Genomic DNA, 24,157 nt, shown 5'->3' with positions numbered 1-24,157 from the left:
TTGTTTCAAATATAGTGGTCAGGACATGTACACTAAGTTGGCTGACAGGGTTTTTGACTGTCTTTTTTTTGTACATTGAGAAGTTAAGATCAGAGATATTTTAAGTACAAAAACTTGTCATATATTGGTCAACTTGCCTGAAACCCAGCCAGTGAAGATCTTAATGAACATTGCAGACAATGAACAGAGTATTAGGAAGAGTAATTTCCATGAGAAATGGATGCTAGACAGGTAAAACTGAGATGTCTACTGAGGTGTTCAATTAGTCTCTGCCGATTGATCAACTTAACATCCCTGTAGATCAGAATCAGGTTTGTGTGGATTCTGTATCGTTTTTCACCTTCATCCCAAACACTTTATAGCTAGACAATGTAATAATATCTTTGGATAAAAGTGTAGATAATCTTTTATCATTGAATTTTGTTTAGTGTTGCGTATGCCCTTCTTAGCTAGTTAAGTTTGTTTATTTGTGTGTGGGAAAAGAGCAAATCAAGCATAAATTGTTTAGTGTGTTCTTTAGAAATTAATGTTCTGAAATCTCTGAGATAGTTAATATTTATTTTTTTCAAAAATATTTATTGAGTACTGCCTTAATTTTATTTTTAATCTTTACTTTTTAGACCTGGAAAATAAGCAGAAATCTACAGCTGGTACCACTTCGAATATTAATTTGTTCTTACAAATGTTTTAATCAACGTGACCCTAATCTCTTTGGAATTGCTCAAGTGTAGAGCAGGTAAGAAGCTCATTTAGAGCCTCACATGACTTGCCCCGTCAGCTCTGCACAGTCAGATTATGCCCTACTTAGGATACCATGCTCTTCTCTTTGTCAATACATTGAGTAAAGGAAGAAAAATAATTTAATTGTGAAGGTCCCAATTTAAGCACTACAGTCTACCTTTAGACTGTTTAGACTCTAAGTGTGCTGTTTCTTCTTTGACTTAAAAACAAAATAAAAAATGGAAAAATAAAGATCAATGTGGCAAATGAGTATTATTTTCTTCTGTCATTTTATGAATACCACCCTCCTTTTCTAAATAGTATTAAGGACTTTGATGGGGACAAGTGTTTATTTTATGCCTGTTTTGCAAATGAAAAAGAATCACTTTTTAGTGCTAGATAGTTCAACTATATTTGTATGATTTCATTTGAGCTCTTATTTTCTAAGTGGCACTAACATCATTTTTTTCTTTCTTTTATTAAGGTAACATTAGTTTATAACATTAAATTTCATGTATACAACATTATATTTCAGCTTCTGTATACACTACTGTGTGCTCACTACCAATAGTTTCCATCCATTGCCATACAGTTAACCTGCTTTACCCATTTCACCCTCCTCCACCCCACTTCCCTTCTGGTAATCACTAATATGTTCTCTGTATCTGTGTGTTTGTTTTTGTTTTGCTTGTTTTATTTTATTATGGTTTGTTTTATATTCCACATGTGAGTGAAATCATATGGTATTTGTCTTTCTCTGACTTATTTCACTTAGCATAATATGCTCAAGGTCCATCATTGTTGTAGCAAATGGCAAGATTGCATCTTATATTTTATGACTGAGTTGTATATATATATATATATATATATATATATATATATATATATATATATATATGGGTCACATCTTCTTTATCCATTCATCCATTTTTGGGCACTTAGGTTGTTCCCATAACTTTGCTATTGTAAATAATTCTGCAGTGAACATAGGGGGCATATATCTTTTCAAACCAGTCTTTTTATATTCTTCAGATGAATACCCAGAAGTAGAAGAGCTGGATCATGTAATAGTTCTATTTGTAATTAAAAAAAAAAATTGTTGGGGTATAATTGATTTACAATGTTCTGTTAGTTTCAGGTATACAGCAAAGTGAATCTGTTATACATAGACATATATCCACTCTTTTTAAAATTCTTTTCCCCATAAGCCATTACAGAGTACTGAGTAGAGTTCCCTGTGCTATACAGCAGGTCCTTATTAGTTATCTATTGTATATATATGCCATTTGTAGCAACATGGATGGACCTAGAGATTCTCATACTGAATGAAGTAAGTCAGACAGCGAAAGACAAATATCATATGATATCACTTATATGTGGAATCTCAAAAAAGGCTACAAATGAGCTTATCTACAAAACCAAAGTAGAGTTACAGATGTAGAAAATAAACTTATGGTTACTGGGGAGTAAGAGGAGGAGGGAGGAATAAATTGGAAGATTGGGTTTGACACATATATATTTTTAATTTTTTGAGGAACCTCCATACTGTTTTCCATAGCAGCTGCACCAATTTACATTCCCACCAACGGTGCATGGGGGTTCCCTTTTGTCCACATCCTTGCCAACACTTGTTTCTTGCCTTTTTGATAATATCCATTCTAATGGGTGGGAGGTGGTATCTCATTGTGGTTTTGATTTTCATTTCCCTAATAATTAGTGATGTTGAACATCTTTTCATGTGCCTGTTGGTCATCTGTACGTCTTCTTTGGAAAAATGTCTATTCAGATCCTCTGTCCATTTTAAATCAGGCTTTTTGTTGTTTTATGAGTTCTTTATATATTTTGGATATTAACGCCTTATTTGATATATGATTTGCAAATATCTTCTCCCATTTGGAGGTTGTCTTTTCATTGTGTTTATGGTTTCTTTTGCTGTGCAAAAGTTTTGAGTGTGATGTAGTCCTTTTTATTTTTGCTTTTTTTTCCTTTGCCTGCTTGCCTGAAGAGACATATCCAGAAAGATGTTGCTAAGACCAGTGTCAAAGAGTGTGCTGCCTATGTTTTCTTCTAGGATTTTTATGGTTTCAGGTTTTACATTCAAGTCTTAATGTTTATTTTTGTGTATGATGTAAGATAGTGGTCTAGTTTCATTTTTTGTATGTGGCTGTCCAGTTTTCCCAACACCATTTATTGAAAAAACTATCCTTTCTCCATTGTATGTTCTTTGCTCCTTTGTTGTAAATTAACTGTCCATTTATGTGTAAGTTTATTTCTGAACTCTCAATTCTGTTCCACTGATCTGTGTATATGTTTTTCTGTCAATACCATGATGTTTTATTTTCACTTTGTAGTATAATATGAAATCAGGAGTGTCATACCACCATCTTCTTTTTCCTAAGGGACACTAACGTCTTATTGACTAAGATAAAACCTTCATTCCACTTAAAAATGAGTAGAAGCTGAAAAGCCAGGCTTGGTTACTCCTAACATCACTTTGTTCTTGCTTTTAAAGCTTTAAAATTTTTTTTCCACAAGAGAAACTGACAGAAACCAGGGAAGTAGTGCTGGGATGAGAATTTGACTCCTTTTCTCTGAAGGATGACAGAAAAGTAGGGGAAAAATTATGAAAATATGTATACAATTTGCATAGACCAGTACTTTTTGGAAGTGTGGTTCTGTCCAGCAGCATCCACATCACTTGAGAACTTGTTAGAAGTGCAGATTATCTGTCCCCACCCCAGACCACGGAATCAGAAACTGGGAGTATGGCCCAGCAGTCTGTGGTGGAACAGCTCCTCCAGGTGATTTTGATGCACACTCTTATTTGAGAACCCCAGGGACAGATTAAGATAAATTTGCTGTGGGTTCAGAAAAGCAAGAAATTTAATTATAATTTATTTTTAAACCCCACTAGAAACATGTTTCTTCATGTAACTATTTGGTGGTTATTCTTGTGGAAAGCTGAGTGATTTCTCATCTTACATATATTTTATTACCATGTTACCTTCCTAACTAGGCCCTTTATTAGTTCACTTCAGGAAATACTCCTTCATGCGGTAGGGTTGCCTCTGGCATACCTGGGAAGCTAAATCAACGGAGCACAGCTGAGAGGCTATCAATTCCAAAGAAATCAAGGGTCAGTCCCCACTGAGACAGAGTCAGGGCCTCGAGGTAAATTTCTAAAGGCTCCATTAACCAAGAATGCATTTTAAGCAAAAATAAAAAACAAGGTACAAATGAAAGTCATAGGAGCTCACTTAAAAGTGAGTTACAGGAATAAACTGTATGTTTATTGAGGGAAAACTACTGAGAAAATTGATTTTGATTAGGGAAATATTTTTATACAACCTATGTTGTTGAAAAGAGTGTTTTGTTTACCATTTAAATCTCATGACTTCAGCTGCAATTTATGTGCTGTCTTGGTTCTGGGGAGAAAACTGTATTCATTTTTCTATGTACTCATTTATTCAACAAATATTTCAGGTACTCTTGAAGTTCAGAGGACATGAAGAGACTCTTGACTCTCTGCCTCCACATTTTCACCCCGTCCTCTTCATGTCTCAAGGCACCGAGACTTAGTTTCTGCCCTATTCCAAAACTGGTATTTCAGAGGTCATCAGTGACTTCCTACCAATCCAGCTGCTCCTTATCTGGCTGTTCTTCTCTGTAGGTTTGGGCTCGATTGACCATCTTCTGCCTCTTGGAACTGTATGCCTTAGGATCGTTCTTTATTTCTCTGATGGCCTCTTCCTCATACCTTTAACTGAATTCTCTTCTATACCTTCATTCAAAAACAAGGGTTCTATGAGATTACTCTACTTAGTCCCATTTTATTCTCTCTTAGCACTTTTTCTTTACCTGAAGGAACTCACCTACTCTTATCAGTTTCATTTAGCTTCATTTATCACACCTAGGTGGGTAGCTGCTAAATCTCTTTCTTCATTTTTAACCCATGTTTCCAAGCTCTTCAATTTCAACATATCTAAAATAGAATTGATTCTCTTCTTCACAAATTATTTATTCATGTATTAGGCAAATATTTATTGAGGGGTTACTGTCTACCAGGCACTGTTTTCTGTTCTAAAGATATAGCAATGAACAAAACTGACAGGGTCTCTGATTTCAGAAAGCTTATGTTCTGATGGGGTGGGGGAGGCAAACAATAAAACCAGAAAAATAATATGGTGATATGTACTTTGAAGAGAAGTAAAATAAGATTCGAGAGATAGAGAAATTATGAGAATACTTTTTATACAGGGTAGTCTGTGTCTGATAAAGTAATATTTGATTAAAAATCTGAAACAAGTGAGGGAATGAATTCTGTGGGTATAATGAATAGGAATCAATTGAGTGTTTGAAAGACATAAAGTTCAGGATGATGCTAGAAAGCACCAAATAACTGAATGTGTGCTAAAGAGAAAGCATGACTCTGAGGTCAGGAGATTTAGTGTTGCTGGATGCATGGTCATGCATCAAGTGTCACCATGGGAACTAGACTGGGAAGGATGCATCTGCTTCTGCCCTTTGGGACGACCCTGTGTTCTGAATCATTATTTTATTAAATCAGAAATTAATCTTACTCCACATAAATGTGGGTGTCTCTATGCATGTGAGTTTGTGGTCTCTTCTTGCCAATCTATAATACTTTTGAAACATTGTTGGAATGTGAAACACTGCAAAATATTTTTATTTTCTAACAATTACAACCAACCTTTATTTATTCAAGTGAAGTTGAAGCAATTGGAGCATTAACTTTTCGTGAATTTTTTGGATTTAATATTTTTCTTTTTTTCTCTTCTGTGGGTACTCTCTGGAATTTTTTTGGTTCACTCACATTTGCCTCATAAAGACATAGGAGAGTTCTTGGAGGAAGACGTGGTCACCACTGCAGCAGAGCCTCAGGCCACCCACTCATGCTCCTGACTCACTGCTCTTCGCCCTAGCTGAGGAACAAGTCAGTCAGGAAGCCGTGCCGCAGCCATGGCTTTACAGATACCGGAAAGACTTCCGTGGAGCCAGAGGTGGCGATTCACCGGATTAGAATCACCCTCACCAGCCGCAACGTGAAGTCTTTGGAGAAGGTATGTGCTGAACTGATCAGACACGCTAAGGAACAGAATCTCAAAGTGAAAGGACCGTTCGGATGCCTACTAAGACTCTGAGAATAACTACAAGGAAAACTCCTTGTGGTGAAGGTTCTAAGACTTGGGATCATTTCCAGATGAGGATCCACGAGCGACTCATTGACCTGCACAGTCCTTCTGAGATTTTCAAGCAGATCACGTCCATCAATATTGAGCCAGGAGTCGAGGTCGAAGTCACCACTGCAGATGCTTAAATCAACATTTTTAATAAATCGATAATCAGTTGTTAAAAAAAAGAGTAAAAACTCAAGTCTCTTTTACTGTTGTACATTGTTATCATCTGTGTTGTGGGGAAGTAGTTTCAAAGAGAAAAATATATATTTTAGGATTAGTAATAATTCAAGAATAATCTCTGATTATTAACATTTCTGTGTTTCCTTTGTTTACATAATCCAAGACAGATTTTCTCTATGTAATTACCCAAGAGCTCTAACAAGTTTTCAGAATGATGTTAGTTGAATCCAGTGGGTAAAGAATCAGTAGATCTTGGGACTTCCCTGGTGGCACAGTGGTTAAGAATCCACCTGCCAGTGCAGGGCACATGGATTTGATCCCTTGTCCGGGAAGATCCCACATGCCGCAGAGCAAGTAAGCCTCTGCGCCACAACTACTGAGCCTGCACTCTAGAGCCGGGGAGCCTAGAGCCCGTGCTCCGCAGCAAGAGAGGCCACTGCAATGAGAAGCATGTGCACCACAACGAAGAGTGGTGCCCGCTCGCCACAACTAGAGAAAGCCCATGCAGCAATGAAGACCCAATGCAGCCAAAATTAAATAAATAAATAAATTTATTTTTTAAAAAATCAATAGATCTAGGTAAAGTACTGATAATTGTTTTTCTATAATCGAAGGAATAAGCCATTAAGGATATTTGCTTTTTTTGAAATTTATGTTGAAAAACATTGTTTTCTTTTATACTATCATATTTGTTAATGGAGATTACTGAGAAAATTTTAAATGAAGGTAGATTTAATTTTCTTTTGCTGAATAAAGCTTCTAAAATCTCTAAAACACTTGGAACCTTCATTGGCATTTTTTCATAAAATAGCTCTTTGCATGATCCTTGTTGTGTAGGTTATTTTCTAGACTGCAGCTGTGAGATAATAAATGGCTGGAAGTCTCCTGCACTTGCTAAAGAATTGTTTTGCTTCTTGGCACAGAGAAAGTCCCTGTGCAGATTTTCTGCACACTTGCTGCTGGAACTTTGGGAGCCTTCTTGTAGGCCACAGGGCTACATATCTCATGAAGGCTATTGGAGCTATTGGAGTTCAAGAGGGCCCTTGAGACCTAAACCAGCCCTGGCACACCAGGATTAAGGAGGAGACTTTTAAATAATTCTCATCCCACTCAGTGGGTGTCCTGAGGGTCCAGAGAAGTCCCCTATGGTGGAAGGGAGTCCAGGACATGTGCCCTGTTTCTAGGTACAGCATTGGAGTGAGTGAAGATGGCTAATAGGACAACACTATAAGTAAACATGGGGGTTGGTGGTGGATCAGTGAGCTACAAAAGCTAAAAGAGCAAAGCTGCTTAGAAAGCAGGATTTTAGATTCTGTGTCTTTATTCCTGCCCTGCCACTAGGTTCAACAGTACCATTTTTTTAGATTACATATATATGTGTTAGCATACGGTATTTGTTTTTCTCTTTCTGACACTTCACTCTGTATGACAGTCTCTAGACCCATCTACCTCACTACAAATAACTCAATTTCATTCCTTTTTATGGCTGAGTAATATTCCATTGTATATATGTGCCACATCTTCTTTATCCATTCATCTGTCGATGGACATTTAGGTGCTTCCATGTCCTGGCTATTGTAAATAGTGCTACAATGAACATTGTGGTACATGTATCCTTTTGAATTATGGTTTTCTCAGGGTATATGCCCAGTAGTGGGATTGCTGGGTCATATGGTAGTTCCAATTTTAGTTTTTTAAGGAACATGCATACTGTTCTCCATAGTGGCTGTATCAATTTACATTCCCACCAACATTGCAAGAGGGTTCGCTTTTCTCCACACCCTCTCCACCATTTATTGTTGGTAGATTTTTTGATGATGGCCATTCTGACCAGTGTGAGGTGATACCTCACTGTGGTTTTGATTTGCATTTCTCTAATGATTAGTGATGCCAAGCATCTTTTCATGTGTTTGCTGGCAATCTGTATCTTCTTTAGAAAAATGTCTATTTAGGTCTTCTGCCAATTTTTGGATTGGGTTATTTGTCTTTTTTGATATTGAGCTGCATGAGCTGTTTGTATATTTGAACATTAATCTTTGTCCATTGATTCCTTTGCAAATATTTTCTCCCATTCTGAGGGTTATATTTTCATCTTGTTTATGGTTTCCTTTGCTACGCAAAAGATTTTAAGTTTCATTAAGTCCTATTTGTTTATTTATTTTTTTAATTTCCATTACTCTAGGAAGTGGGTCAAAAAAGATCTTGCTGTGATTTATGTCATAGAGTGTTCTCCCTATGTTTTCCTCTAAGAGTTTTATATTTTATAGTGTCTGGCCTTACATTTAGGTCTTTAATCCATTTTGAGTTTATTTTTGTGTATGGTGTTAGGGAGTGTTCTAATTTCATTATTTTACATGTAGCTGTCCAGTTTTCCCAGCACCACTTATTGAAGAGGCTGTCTTTTCTCCATTGTATATTCTTGTCTCCTTTATCAAAGATAAGGTGACCATATGTATGTGGGTTCATCTCTGGGCTTTCTATTCTGTTCCATTGATCTATATTTCTGTTTTTATGCCAGCACCATACTGTCTTGATTACTGTAACTTTGTAGTATAGTCTGAAGTCCGTGAGCCTGATTCCTCCAGCTCTGTTTTTCTTTCTCAGGATTGCTTTGGCTATGTGGGGTCTTTTGTGTTTCCATAGAAATGGTAAACTTTTTTGTTCTAGTTCTGTGAAAAATGCCATTGGTAATTTGATAGGGATTGCATTGAATCTGTAGATTGCTTTGGGTAGTATAGTCATTTTCACAATATTGATTCTTCCAATCCAAGAACATGGTATATCTCTCCATCTGTTTGTATCACCTTTGATTTCTTTCATCAGTGTGTTATAGTTTTCTGCATACAGTTCTTTTCCTCCTTAGGTAGCTTTATTCCTAGGTATTTTATTCTTTTTGTTGCAATGGTAAATGGGAGTGTTTCCTTAATTTCTTTCTGAGTTTTCATTGTTACTGTATGGGAATGCATGAGATTTCTGTGCAGTAATTTTGTATCCTGCTACCTTACCAAATTCATTGATTAGCTCTAATAGTTTTCTGGTGGCATCTTTTGGATCTTCTATGTATAGTATCATGTCATCTGCAAACAATACAGGTTTACCTCTTCTTTTCCAGTTTGGATTCCTTTTATTTCTTTTTCTTCTCTGATTGCTGTGGCTAGGACTTCCAAAACTATGTTCAGTAATAGTGGCAAGAGTGGGCACCCTTGGCTTGTTCCTGATCTTAGAGGAAATGCTTTCAGTTTTTCACCATTGAGAATGATGTTTGCTGTGGGTTTGTCATATATGGCCTTTATTATGTTGAAGTACATTCCCTCTTTGCCCACTTTCTGGAGAGTTTTTATCATAAATTGGTGTTGAATTTTGTTGAAAGCTTTTTCTGCATCTATTGAAATTATCATATGGTTTTCATCCTTCAATTTGTTAATATGGTGTATCACATTGATTGATTTGCATATATTGAAGAATCCTTGCATTCCTGAAATAATCCTCACTTGATTATGGTGTATGATAGTTTTAATGTGCTGCTGGATTCTGTTTGCTAGTATTTTGTTGAGGATTTTTGCATCTATGTTCATCCGTGATATTGTTCTGTAGTTTTCTTTTTTTGTGACATCTGTATCTGGTTTTATTATCAGGGTGATGGTGGCCTCAGAATGAGTTTGGGAGTGTTCCTCCCTCTGCTTTATTTTGGAAGATATTGAGAAGGATAGGTGTTAGCTCTTCTCTAAATGTTTGATGGAATTCACATGTGAAGCCATCTCATCCTGGGCTTTTTTTCTTGGAAGATTTTAAATCACAGTTTCAATTTCAGTGCTTGTGATTGTTCTGTTCATATTTTCTAATTCTTCCTGGTTCAGTCTTGGAAGGTTGTACTTTTCTAAGAATTTGTCCATTTCTTCCAGGTTGTCCATTTTATTGGCATATAGTTCCTTGTAGTAGTCTCTCATGATCCTTTGTATTTCTGTGGTGTCAGTTGTTACTTCTCTTTTTTCATTTCTAATTCTGTTGATTTGAGTCTTTTCCCTTTTTTCCCTGATAAGTCTGGCTAATGGTTTATCAATTTTGTTTATCTTCTCAAAGAAACAGCTTTTAGTTTTATTGATCTTTGCTATTGTTTCCTTCATTTATTTCTGATCTGATCCATTTCTTTTTCATTCATTTCTGTTCTGATATTTATGATTTCTTTCCTTCTGCTAACTTCGAGGTGTTTTTGTTCTTGTTTCTCTAATTGCTTTAGGTGTAAGGTTAGATTGTTTGAGATTTTTCTTGTTTCTTGAGGTAGTAGTGTATTGCTATGAACTTCCCTCTTAGCCTTTGCTGCATCCCATAGGTTTTGGGTCATTACATTTTCATTATCATTTGTTTCTAGGTATTTTTTGATTTCTTCTTTGATTTCTTCATTGATCTCTTGATTATTTAGTATTGTTTAACCTTTGTGTGTTTGTATTTTTTACAGATTCTTTTTTACTGTAATTGATATATAGTCTAATAGTATTGTGGTCAGAAAAGATGTTTGATATGATTTCAATTTTTTAAAATTTACCAAGCGTTGATTTGTGACCCAAGATGTGATCTATCCTGGAGAATGTTCATGTGCACTTGAGAAGAATGTTTATTCTATTGTTTTTGGATGGATGTCCTATAAATATCTATTAAGTCCATATGGTCTAATGTGTCATTTAAAGCTTGTGTTTCCTTATTTATTTTCATTTTGATGATCTGTCCATTGGTGTAAGAGGGGTGTTAAATTCCTCTACTATTATTGTGTTAGTGTTGATTTCCCTTTTTATGGCTGTCATCATTTGCCTTATGTATTGAGGTTCTCCTATTTTGGGTGCATAAATATTTACAATTGTTATGTCCTCTTCTTGGATTGATCCCTTGATCATTAGGTAATGTCCTTCCTTGTCTCTTGTAATAGTCTTTATTTTAAAGTGTATTTTGTCTGATATGAGAATTGCTACTCCAGCTTTCTTTTGATTTCCATTTGCCTGGAATATCTTTTTCTGTCCCCTCACTTTCAGTCTGTATATGTCCCTAGGTCCAACATGGGTCTCTTGGAGACAGTGGGTATATGGGTCTTTTTTTGTGTCCATTCAGCCAGTCTGTGTCTTTTGGTTGGAGCATTTAATCCTTTTACATTTAAGGTCATTATTGATATGTATTTTTGTATTACCATTTTCTTAATTGTTTTGGGTTTGTTTTTGTAGGTGTTTTCCTTCTCTTGTGTTTCCCTCCTAGAGAAGTTCCTTTAGCATTTGTTGTAATGCTGGTTTGGTGGTGCTGAATTCTCTTAACTTTTGCTTGTCTGTAAAGCTTTTGATTTTTTCATCAAATATGAATGAGATCCTTGCTGGGTAATCTTGGTTGTAGGTTTTTCCCTTTCATCACTTTAAATATATCCTGCCACCATCTTCTGGCCTACAGAGTTTCTGCTGAAAGATCAGCTGTTAATCTTAGATGGATTCCCTTATATGTTATTTGTTGCTTTTCCCTTACTGCTTTTAATATTTTTTTCTGTGTTTAATGTTTGTTTGATTAATATGTGTCTCTGCGTGTTTCTCCTTGGGTTTATCCTTTATGGGACTCTCTGCACTTCCTGGACTTGACTATTTCCTTTCCCATGTTGTGGAAGTATTTGACTATAATCTCTTCAAATATTTTCTCAGACCCTTTCTTTTTATCTTCTGTTTCTGGGACACCTATAATTTGAACATTGGTGTGCTTAATGTTGTCCCAGAGGTTTCTGAGACTGTGCTGCATTCTTTTCATTCTTTGTTCTTTATTCCACTCTGTAGCAGTTATTTCCACCATTCTGTCTTCCAGTTCACTTATCCGGTCTTCTTCCTCAGTTATTATGCTATTGATTCCTTCTAGAGTATTTTTAATTTCACTTATTGTGTTGTTCATTACTGTTTGTTTGCTCTTTAGTTTTTTTAGGTCCTTGTTAAATGTTTCTTGTATTTTCTCTATTCTATTTTTGAGATTTGGATCATGTTTACTATCATTACTCTGAATTCTTTTTCAGGTAGTTTGCCTATTTCCTCTTCATTTATTTGGTCTTGTGGGGTTTTATCTTGCTGCTTTGCCTGCAAGATATTTCTCTCTCTTCTCATTTTGTCTAATTTATAGTATTTGAGGTCTGCTTTCCCTAGGCTGCAGGGTTGTAGTTCCTCTTGCTTCTGTTCTCTGCCCCTGGTGGTGAGGTTGGTCCAGTGGCTTGTGTAGGCTACCTGATGGGTGGGACTGGTGCCTGCATTCTGGTGGGTAGAACTGAGTCTTTTACCTCTGATAAGCAGGGCCCTGTCAGGTTGTGTGTTTTGGGATGTCTGTGAGCTTAGTGTGACTTTAGGTAGTCTGTGTACTGATGGGTGGGTTTGTGTTCCTGTCCTGTTTGTTGTTTGGTGTGAGGCGTCCAGCACTGGGAGCTGCAGGCAGTTCGGTGGAGCTGGGTTTTGGGTTCAGATAGTGGCCTCCATGTGAGCTCTTTCCCTGGTGCTGGGAATTCTCTAGTGGTCCAACATCCTGGGCTCAGTTCTCCCACACCAGAGCCTCAGGCCCGACTTCTGGTCGGAGAACAAAGACCTCACAATTCGCTTGTCCTGGCAATAAAGGGGATTAAAAAAATTTTTTTAAAAAGACTAACAGAACCCCAGAAAAATGGTAAAAAGTAAAATCAAACAAACAAAAACAGAAATGAGGAAACACGCACACACACAAAAGAAAAAAAAAAGAATCAAATAAAACAAAAAGCAAGAGAACAACAGACAAACAAAAGAACCCAAGAATGAAATCAAATAATTAAAAAGAAAACTAACAAAAACACAAAACCAATAAACAAAACCAAAGCAGAGTGCCAACTGAAGAATGAAGCAAAGAAACAAAACAAACTGACAAAAATGATAAAAGAAAAAGACCGAACAACAGAAAAGCAACGTACAAATAGAAATTTAAAAAAATAATATTAAAGAATAAAAAAATGACAAACAATACCCCAGACAAATGGTAAAAGCAAAATCAAACAAACAAAAACAGAAACAAGGCAACACACACATACAAAAGAAACAAAAACAGGACCAAATAAAACAAAAAGCAAGAGAACAACCAGACAAACAGAAGAACCCAAAGTGAAATCAAACAATTAAAATCAAAACTATCAAAAACATGAAACCTAAAAAAAAAAACCAAAGCAGTGTGCCCACTGAAGAATAAAGCACAGAAACGAACAAACTGATAAAAATGATTAAAATTTTAAAAAAGGGAAGAAACACAGAACAACACAAAGGCAAAGTAGAAACAGAAGTATAAAAAAATATGTTAAAGAAAAAGAAGAAGAAAAAAATAAGGGAAAAGAACACAGAACAACAGAAAAGCAAAGTAAAAATAGAAATATATAAAAAATAAAATAAAAAAGATGTTATAAAACACGAAAATCCCAAAAGACTAAATAAAAAAGTTAAAACAACAAACAAAAAAAGCCATAACCAACAGCAGAATGAGTCAAAACATATTAAAAATAATAGTAATAATTATGTTTCCCTGAGTCTCAGCTGTAAGTGTCCTTGCATACACTGTGAGCCACAGCCCACTTCTTCCTCTCCAAGAGGCCCTCCTCTGCCTCCGGACAGCTCTCTGGACCTACTGTGGGCCCTGTGGGGACCATTCAGAATCTGATCTGGCCCAATTCCTGCGTGTACTTGCCTCCAAAGTCCTCAGATGCCAGAGCTAGACTGTTTTCATTTGTGGGAACACTCATTGTCTACTCAGATATTACATAGACACAGGGTCTACCTAGTTGATTGTGGGGATTTAATCTGCAGCTTGTGCAGCTCATGGAAAGTTTTTTGATCCTCTTCTTTAGTCACCCCACCCCTGGGGTTCAGCTTTGGTTTTATCCCCACCTCAGCATGTGGTCCACCCAGAGGAGTCTGGTCCTGAGGCTGCCTTGGAGCTCTTGGGTCTGCCCCAGTGAGAACAGGGTGCAGAGGTGGTATGACTGCTTAGATCACAGAAGCCCTGGGATGCACCAAATGTTCAGGGAAGCCGGTGGCCACAGGCACAAGAGATATGGCCCTAGTGAGGGTCTTTTCTAGCTCCTGGCATAAGTGCATGAGGACCAGCCCTGAGGGGGCTGTTTTTATTGCCCTGAAGCCGGCCTGTGAGGTCCAGCCCTGAGAGGGCTTCTTTTATTGTCCATGCAGGTGCTGGCGTGTGGGGAGAGAGAGGCTACAATAGTGGTTCCTCTCCCTGCGTGGGACTCAGCAGTAGTGCCTGCTTCCATGGCAATCCAGTCTTCCTCCATAGGCATTCCTTGCTATGGATTTCCTCCCTCCCACCCCCTCAGTCTGTCTCCCCACAGCCAACAGCAGTTCTCACCCTGGGCCTGTTCTCCAATCCCAACTCTCCAGCTCCCAGCCCCCTTGCACATCTGTGAACACTCATCCCAGTCCAGGGTACATAGGGCTGTGGTATGGAGCATCTGTGTAGTTCTCACTCTGTCGTGTCTGCCACAGATTGGCTGCTTCACCCTCTTCCAGCAGACTCAAATGCTTCCCTTCTGTCCCAGTCGATTTTCCTATCAGAAAGAGGTTTCCTCAAATTCGGGAATCTCTCCTCTGTTTCAGCTCCCCTGTGCTAGGGTGCAGGTCCCATCCCGATTCCTCTCCTCCTCCTTCTCTCTTCTTTTTCTTGTCCTACCCAGTTATGCAGGGATCTTTATAGTCCTTTCCCGTGTCCAAGGTCTTCTGCTAGTGTTCAGCTGGTGTTCTGTGAGTATTGTTGCATCTATAGGTGTATTCCTGATGCATCCGTGGAAAGAGATGAACTCCACATCCTCCTACTCCTCCACCATCTTAACTCTCCTGGATGTATTTTAAAAGTATATGTGGGCACCTACCTGATAGAAATACTCATGGAATTAAATTCTTTCAATTTAAGTACTTTCAGAGGTTATCTAACCAAGTGAATCTGTTCATAATATGTTATTTGTATTTTTGTTCATATGAGGATCTGTGTTATGAAATAGAATTCTGATACATTATATTTTTAGCGAGGTATATAGAGAAAGGGAGAGAATCTTTCATGTACCAGATACCAGTTATCTTACCACTAATTCCAAACTTCTCATTTCATGAAAGGAATTATTTGTTAGAAAAGTATTTTTCCACTGTACTATTTTTCTTACAATGCTAAGGGGATTCCTATTTGCTTAGTACTGATATATTTTCCAGGGTGTATGTCCCATAATCAGTTCTAGTTGAGCATGTCTTGCTGAATTTCAGAAGCATCTAAGGTAATCACAGTGGTTTGGCATGGGGAAACCATAGTGCCAGAATGCTTGAGTAGGTGACAAGGAGGGGGAAAAGTAGTGAAGATGTTTCCAGGTATGCTAAATTTGTCTATTTCGTGGTGCTAGTGTCTGTTGAATTAACACTCACAGGACTCTAAGTATTATATAAAAAATCAGGCACTGCCTATGCCTAGCAGGCTTATGATACAATTCTGTGTAGCTTCAATGTATACAAAATGTTAATTTGTCTAGGGGGAAAAACGTTTAGACAATACAGATGATTGAACGAGGTGATCTCTTGAGATTTTTTTTTGGTCCTGTGGTTCCAAGAAGTGCTATGCATTTCTAAACCTGGTGATTACTGACAAATTAAGGTCTGACAACTCTAGCCAAGAATGCTGCTCAGTGTTCATTGGGAGAGCTGAAGTATATTGGGAATATTCCCAAGTTGGTGGAGAATACCCTGGATTTGAAAGATGCCTTCATGACTGATTGTATTTAAATTTTGCATTTTTAGTATGCTTTAGAGAGCCTGATGAAGAAGCAACCCTGAAACAAAGAATAATTTATGTTAGCCTAGTTAAGACTCATCAGATTGACCCTTTCATTAAGGGGACTGTAAAGTACTGTAAAGCAGAGTGAGCCCCAGAAGGAGAGAAGAGGAAATGTGAAGAGAAAAAGGAATAAAGAAGTTGATCACTGAAGAGACAGTGTGGAAAAACAGTAGGCAGCTTTCCCCTCAGAAAACATGGGAGAGGGGCATATAACCTGACATCTTGCTTTTCAAACAAATATGTTTCTGAAACCTGAAAAAGTAAAGTAACTTGTTCAAAATCATACAGTGTGTCAGTGGAAAAGCCTAAACTCTTAGCTCCCTGCTTAGTTCAATGTGTTTTATTTCAACTATGTCTATACCTTGCCCACAGAGTCTTCCAGAAAACCAGAATTTCTACAACATATCTCTTTAATTTCCTTGTTGCTACACAAATGCTGTTCTTTAAACACTTAAGTGCAGTTATTGCCTTTTAGCCCTGTGACCCTCCTTTACTCTGTCCTTTATCTCTTTTCTTCTCCAACACCCTTAAGGATGGTATTCTAAATCTGAGTTTTCAGAAACATCTGCTTATTCCAAATAGATTAGATGGCAGATGTAGAAGACTGGGACAATGAAAAGAATGGATTTAATTTTGCTGTGAATCTGAAATTCATTTTCATATTTAACTTAGTTTAACTTCTTTTCAACTGTTATACATATAGGCACACCTTGGAGATATTTTTGGTTCTAGACAATTTATGTCAGAGAACCAAAAATTTTTGGTTCTCTGACGTAAATTATAGCAATATTTTTTTTGGATCGGTCTCCTAAAGCAAAGGAAATAAAAGCAAAAATAAACACATGGGACCTAGTCGTATAAGCTTTTGCACAGCAAAGGAAACCATTGACAAAACAAAAAGACAACTGTTGAATGGGAGAAAATATTTGCAAATAATATACTAATGAGGAGTTAACCAAAATATATAGACAGCTTGTACAACTCAACATCAAAAACAAACAACTTGATTAAAAAATGAGCAGAAGACCTGAATAGACATTTTTCCAAAGAAGACATACAGATGGCCAACAGGCACATGAAAAGATACTCAAAATGACTAATCATCAGAGAAATGAAAATTAAAACCACAGGTGACCTCACACCTGTCAGAATGGCTATCATCAAAAAGACCACAAATAAATTTTGGCAAGGATGTGGAGAAAAGGGAATTCTCATACACTGTTGGTGGGAATGTAACTTGGTGTGTCCATAATGGAAAACAGTATGGAGGTTTCTCAAAAAACTAAAAAATTAAACTATCATATGATCCAGCAATTCCACACTTGGGTATTTATCAAAAAAAAAACCCCACAAAAACACTAATTTGAAGAGATACATGTACCCCAATGTTCATAGCAACATTATTTACAATTGCCAAGATATGGAAGCACCCTAAGTGTCCATCAACAGATGAATGGATAAAGAAGATGTAGTATATACATACAATGGAATACTAATCAACCATAAAAAAGAATGAAATTTTGCCATTTGCAACAACATGGATGGACATGAAGGATATTAAACTTAGTGAAATAAATCAGACAGAGAAAGACAAATCCTGTATATCACTTATATGTGGAATCTAAAAAATAAAACAAGTGAGTGAATATAACAAACCAGAAACAGAGTGACAGTTATAGAGAACAAACTAGTGGTTACCAGTGGGGAGAGGGGATGCGGGAGGGGCAAAATAGGTGTAGAGGATTAAGAGGTACAAACTGCTATGTACGTATAAGATAAATAAATTACAAGGATATATAATACAACCCAAGAAATATAACCAATATTTTATAGTAACTATAAGTAGAATATAACCTTTCAAAATTGTGAATCACTAAGTTGTACACCTGAAATTTATATAATATTGTACATCAACTATGCCTCAATAAAAAAAGAAACAAAAGTTATGTTTACACCAGACTATAGTCTATTAAGTGTGCAATAGCATTATGTCTAAAAAAAAAGTACATGCCTTAATTAAAAAATACTTTATTGTTAAAAAATGCTAACCAACACCTGAACCTTCTGTGAGTCTTACAGTAACATCAAAGATCACTGATCACCATGACAAATATAATAATAATGAAAAAGTTTGAAGTATTGCAAGAATTACCAAAATGTGACACCGAGACATGAAGTAAGCAAATGCTATTAGAAAAAATGGTGCTGATAGATTTGTTCAACACAGGGTTGCCATTAACCTTCAATTTGTGAAAAATGCAATACCTGCGAAGTGCAATAAAGTGAAACACAATAAAAAGAGGTATGCCTGTAATTCTCAGTTCTCTGAAATTTTCAGAGTATCTGTTTGTTTTTTTTTTTTTTCTCTTCACAGTGTGACCACCATCCTTATAGGTGTGGAATGTTGGTTAAGAATATATTTTGGGGCTTCCCTGGTGGTGCAGTGGTTGAGAATCTGCCTGCCAATGCAGGGGACACGGGTTCAAGCACTGGTCTGGGAAGATCCCACATGCCGCGGAGCAACTAGGACCGTGAGCCACAATTACTGAGCCTGCGCGTCTGGAGCCTGTGCTCCACAACAAGAGAGGCCGCGATAGTGAGAGGCCCGCGCACTGTGATGAAGAGTGGCCCCCACTTGCCGCAACAAGAGAAAGCCCTCGCACAGAAACGAAGACCCAATGCAGCCATAAATAAATAAATTAATTAATTAATTAAATACAAAAAACAAACAAACAAACAAAAAACAAACTTTAAAAAATATATATACTTTGGAGATCACTAGCTTATAAATTAATTGGTTTTAATAAAATCTGTTAGCCTTATAATAAATTTATTAAAAAATTATTGCTGAAAGTTTTAAACCTGTTATTTTTTCATAGTGGCGCCCCAAAAGCTTCATTAGTTGGTTTGTGTATTAGAAAATTTTATAGATTCCTTAAGAAGTAGATTATGAAGTAGAATAGTTGCTTATCATTAAGTCATTACTAAAGCAGTTATATATGTATGTATACACACACATATATGTCATAGTTCTTGCATCGATTAAAATTGGGTGGCTCCTCTGTTATTTATGAAAATGTTGCAGAGAGACTTAGCAGTGAAGGGCACATATCTTTGCCTTCTTTTCATCTGCATAAAATACCTGGTCCATTCTCAATTCTAATGAAGGAATTGAGAAGTTATTTTTTAAGTGTTTGGTGCTCTTAAATAAGACAGCTAAACCTGAATGAGACCCTGTATTTTTTTCAGATGGTAAATGATCGTGATTGAAAACAGTGTTATTCAATGAATACACATGTTATGGACAAACAGTCTTCGTGTTGCTACTTGGTTTTCTCAGACATATTCAGATAAGCAGTACATACATTCAAGGAGAGCATGTCATTCTTTTCCTTGACTGACTCATAAATTAGTTCAAGGGGATTCTGTGATATCTCCTGTTACTTCAAATTTAGCTTTTCTTCTAGTAGCAGTCATTGATGTCCTGCAAATAGACGCGACATGAATTAGTGAGGTGGTTTCCCAGGTATGCTGGAGTTGGAGGTTTTTGTGGGATGAAGTGCTCTGGCCTTGTTGCTATGCCTGGGATTTCTGCATGGTAGAATTATATCTAAGCTATCTACCTCTGGTATTGATAGCTTAGTCCCCCTAAGTCCTAAAAATAACCATCAAGAGGAGAAGGAACAACTAGAGGAGATAGAAAGAAATCTTACAGGACTTTTGTTCATGTTTAGGACTGGTTTTAGGGACTGTGGCATGTGCTTTCTAATAAATTATCCATGTGAATATTTTTACTCATTCTTATCAGGAGAAAAAGAGAAAGTCATAATTCCCACCAGTCCAGGAACATTGTGAAACAATGTCAGCCATGAAATATTTATGAAAGCTTTTGGATGGAGTCTGGGGAAGAAAGAACTGTGAAAAGTCTGGGAGCCACAGAAATATTTTGATAATTAAGAATCTTTGGGGATTTAAAATATATGTCTAATAAAGTTTGGTTCTTTAAAAGGAATGATTCCTAACGAATGTTTGAAATTGTGTGTATGTGTGTGTATGTGTGTGTATTTCTCACAAACTCAGGAAATATTTCTAGTAGTCATTGATTAATAACTCTTGAGTCATATCTGAGTTGATATATTACCAATTTTAATGCAATGTTTACTTAGTTTAACCATCTGTTAACCACTAGTCCATGGGATTCTGGTTTGGGACTTCTATAATAGTCTCATATAAGAAGTAGATTAAGTAGGGTCAGAGTAAAATCTCCCCCAAAGGCTACTTGGGATTCTTAATTTCTCTTGACATTTTTGGAAGTGATCACAAGCTGCATTATTCATTACTTCTTAAAAATTTTACTTACATGCATAACCCTAAGAGCTATAAGTCTCTTATCTCCTTGAGAGGCCTTCAGGACAGAAGCTATAAAATATAACTGGAGTAGACACTGGTTCCCAGCTCATATAGAAACAAAATTTGTAATTGAATATTTATATCTCAATTTGAGTTTTAGAAAAGTAACATCTTTTCTTTTCCCAAAGAAAATCATAGATCCTCTTGACTGCATGCAAAAGAAAAGAGAAACCTCTAACCTGCATAGAAGGAAAATAAATTTGAAGCTGGTAATTAAGTAGGCCTCAAGCTTCATATTTCCAATTCTCCCCACCATCTCCTCCCCTTCTGCTGAGGTTTTCAGGGAATAGTAGAGTTAGGAGATGCTGTGAGAAGTTCAAAAACTATGAGTAATTTTATAATTAAAATATCCTGGACAGCAGGAATTTGTTTCTTTAACAAAGTATGTTAGACTGTTAGGTGAAGGTAGGTAAAAGCAGCAGATAGCCAATACCCTTCTGTGGGTAGTGTGTGCATCATTTTAATGCAAAGTGAGACGACTTTGATGTAATATATTATGGAAAATATCAATTACCATCAAAGTCATCACTGACGCCTACCCGTGCTCTTTGGTGGGGTTAATGGCAGACTCTGGGAGGGCTCACGCCAAGGAGAACTTCACAGAACCTCTGCTGCCAGTGTCCTTATCCCCACGGTGAAACAGAGCCACCACCCGCCTCTACAGGAGACCCCCCCCAACACCAGCAGGTTTCTGATGCTCATAACATCCTCAGTTCTTCTGCTCTAGCCTCCTTGTCTGGCCCCAGTTGCTGCTTCTTCTGCCTGTACTACGGCTGCCCTGTTGGCATAGTCATCCCCCCGTGCCGTGTGGACGAAAGGCTCTTGGTGCTCCAGCCAGGCATCAGGGCCGTACCTCTGAGGTGGGAGAGCCAACTTCAGGACACTGGTCCACAAGAGACCTCCCAGCTCCACGTAATACCAAATGGCAAAAATCTCTCAGAGATCTCCATCTCAACATCAAGACCCAGCATCACTCAATGACCAGCAAGTTACAGTGCTGAACACCCTATGCCAAACAACTAGCAAGACAGGAACACAGCCCCATCCATTTGCAGAGAGGCTGCCTAAAATCATAATAAGGCCACAGACACCCCAAAATACACCACCAGACGTGGACGTGCCCACCAGAAAGACAAGATCCAGCCTCATCTACCAGAACTCAGGCACTAGTTCCCTCCACCAGGCAGCCTTCACAACCCACTGAACCAACCTTAGCCACTGGGGACAGATACCAAAAACAACGGGAACTACGAACCTGCAGCCAGTGAAAAGGAGACCCCAAACACAGTAAGATAAGCAAAATGAGACGACAGAAAAACACACAGCAGATGAAGGAACAGGGTCAAAACACACCAGACTTAACAAATGAAGAGGAAATAGGTAGTCTACCTGAAAAAGAATTCAGAATAATGATAGTAAGGATGATCCAAAATCTTGGAAATAGAATAGACAAAATGCAAGAAACATTTAACAAGGACGTAGAAGAACTAAAGAGGAACCAAGCAACGATGAAAAACACAATAAATGAAATTAAAAATACTCTAGATGGGATCAATAGCAGAATAACTGAGGCAGAAGAAAGGATAAGTGACCTGGAAGATAAAATGGTGGAAATAACTACTGGAGAGCAGGATAAAGAAAAAAGAATGAAAAGAACTGAGGACAGTCTCAGAGACCTCTGTGACAACATTAAACGCACCAACATTCGAATTATAGGGGTCCCAGAAGAAGAAGAGAAAAAGAAAGGGACTGAGAAAATATTTGAAGAGATTATAGTTGAAAACTTCCCTAATATGGGATAGGAAATAGTTAATCAAGTCCTGGAAGCACAGAGAGTCCCATACAGGATAAATCCAAGGAGAAACACGCCAAGACACATATTAATCAAACTATCCAAAATTAAATATAAGGAAAACATATTAAAAGCAGCAAGGGAAAAAAAACAAATAACACACAAGGGAATCCCCATTAGGTTAACATCTGATCTTTCAGCAGAAACTCTGCAAGCCAGAAGGGAGTGGCAGGATATACTTAAAGTCATGAAGGAGAAAAACCAACAACCAAGATTACTCTACCCAGCAAGGATCTCATTCAGATTTGACGGAGAAATTAAAACCTTTACAGACAAGCAAAAGCTGAGAGAGTTCAGCACCACCGAACCAGCTTTACAACAAATGCTAAAGGAACTTCTCTAGGCAAGAAACACAAGAGAAGAAAAACACCTACAATAACAAACCCAAAACATTTAAGAAAATGGGAATAGGAACATACATATCGATAATTACCTTGAATGTAAATGGATAAAATGCTCCCACCAAAAGACACAGACTGGCTGAATGGATACAAAAACAAGACCCATATATATGCTGTCTACAAGAGACCCACTTCAGACCTAGAGACACATACAGACTGAAAGTGAGGGGATGGAAAAAGATATTCCATGCAAATGGAAATCAAAAGAAAGCTGGAGTAGCAATTCTCATATCAGACAAAATAGACTTTAAAATAAAGACTATTACAAGAGACAAAGAAGGGCACTATATAATGATCAAGGGATCGATCCAAGAGGAAGGTATTACAATTGTAAATATTTATGCACCCAACATAGGAGCACCTCAATATATAAGGCAAATACTAACAGCCATAAAAGGGGAAATCGACAGCAACACAATCATAGTAGGGGACTTTAACACCCCACTATCATCAATGGACAGATCATCCAAAATGAAAATAAATAAGGAAACACAAGCTTTAAATGATACATTAAACAAGATGGACTTAATTGATATTTATAAGACATTCCACCCAAAAACAACAGAATACACATTTTTCTCAAGTGCTCATGGAACATTCTCCAGGATAGATCGTATCTTGGGTCACAAATCAAGCCTTGGTAAATTTAAGAAAATTGAAATCGTATCAAGTATCTTTTCCGACCACAACGCTATGAGACTAGATATCAATTACAGGAAAAGATCTGTAAAAAATACAAACACATGGAGGCTACACAATACACTACTTAATAACGAAGTGATCACTGAAGAAATCAAAGGGGAAATCAAAAAATACCTAGAAACAAATGACAATGGAGATACAACGACCCAAAACCTATGGGACGCAGCAAAAGCAGTGCTAAGAGGGAACTTTATAGCAATACAAGCCTACCTCAAGAAACAGGAAACATCTCGAATAAACAACCTAACCTTCCACCTAAAGCAATTAGAGAAAGAAGAACAAAAAACCCCCAAAGCCAGCAGAAGGAAAGAAATCATAAAGATTAGGTCAGAAATAAATGAAAAAGAAATGAAGGAAACAATAGCAAAAATCAATGAAACTAAAAGCTGGTTCTTTGAGAAGATAAACAAAATTGATAAACCATTAGCCAGACTCATCAAGAAAAAAAGGGAGAAGACTCAAATCAAAAGAATTAGAAATGAAAAAGGAGAAGTAACCACTGACACTGCAGAAATACAAACGATCATGAGAGATTACTACAAACAACTCTATGCCAATAAAATGGACAAACTGGAAGAAATGGACAGATTCTTAGAAATGCACAAACTGCCGAGACTGAACCAGGAAGAAATAGAAAATATGAACAGACCAATCACAAGCACTGAAATTGAAACTGTGATTAAAAATCTTCCAACAAACAAAAGGCCAGGACCAGATGGCTTCACAGGCGAATTCTATCAAACATTTAGAGAAGAGCTAACACCTATCCTTCTCAAACTCTTCCAAAATATTGCAGAGGGAGGAACACTCCCAAACTCATTCTATGAGGCCACCATCACCCTGATACCAAA

The 24,157-nt window shown here is 37.2% G+C and overlaps 1 protein-coding gene and 1 pseudogene across 3 annotated transcripts in view; both read left to right on the top strand.

Annotated features, from left to right (window-relative positions):
* SLC26A7 (solute carrier family 26 member 7) overlaps nucleotides 1-24,157 on the top strand; it is a 329,129-nt gene that overhangs the window by 97,759 nt on the left and 207,213 nt on the right. The window contains exon 8 of one of the 2 annotated variants that reach the window (XM_082363300.1): nucleotides 621-5,864. The exons of the other annotated variant lie outside the window; for it this stretch is intronic. Within the exon in view, the coding sequence (XP_082219426.1) occupies nucleotides 621-731 (111 nt within the window). The 3' untranslated portion in view covers nucleotides 732-5,864. Of the gene's footprint in view, nucleotides 1-620; nucleotides 5,865-24,157 lie in introns of those variants that run through there. 2 annotated transcript variants of the gene reach the window in all.
* LOC309614624 (small ribosomal subunit protein uS10 pseudogene) lies at nucleotides 3,486-18,657 on the top strand (annotated as a pseudogene). Its single transcript has 2 exons — nucleotides 3,486-3,521; nucleotides 5,664-18,657. The product of its transcript is annotated as a small ribosomal subunit protein uS10 pseudogene (transcript).

The sequence above is a fragment of the Balaenoptera borealis genome (assembly GCF_965194805.1).
Source record: "Balaenoptera borealis genome assembly, chromosome: 17".
NCBI lineage: Eukaryota > Metazoa > Chordata > Mammalia > Artiodactyla > Balaenopteridae > Balaenoptera > Balaenoptera borealis.
The sequence above is the reverse complement of the archived record's forward strand: the minus strand, read 5'-3'. Positions and strand labels throughout refer to the sequence as shown.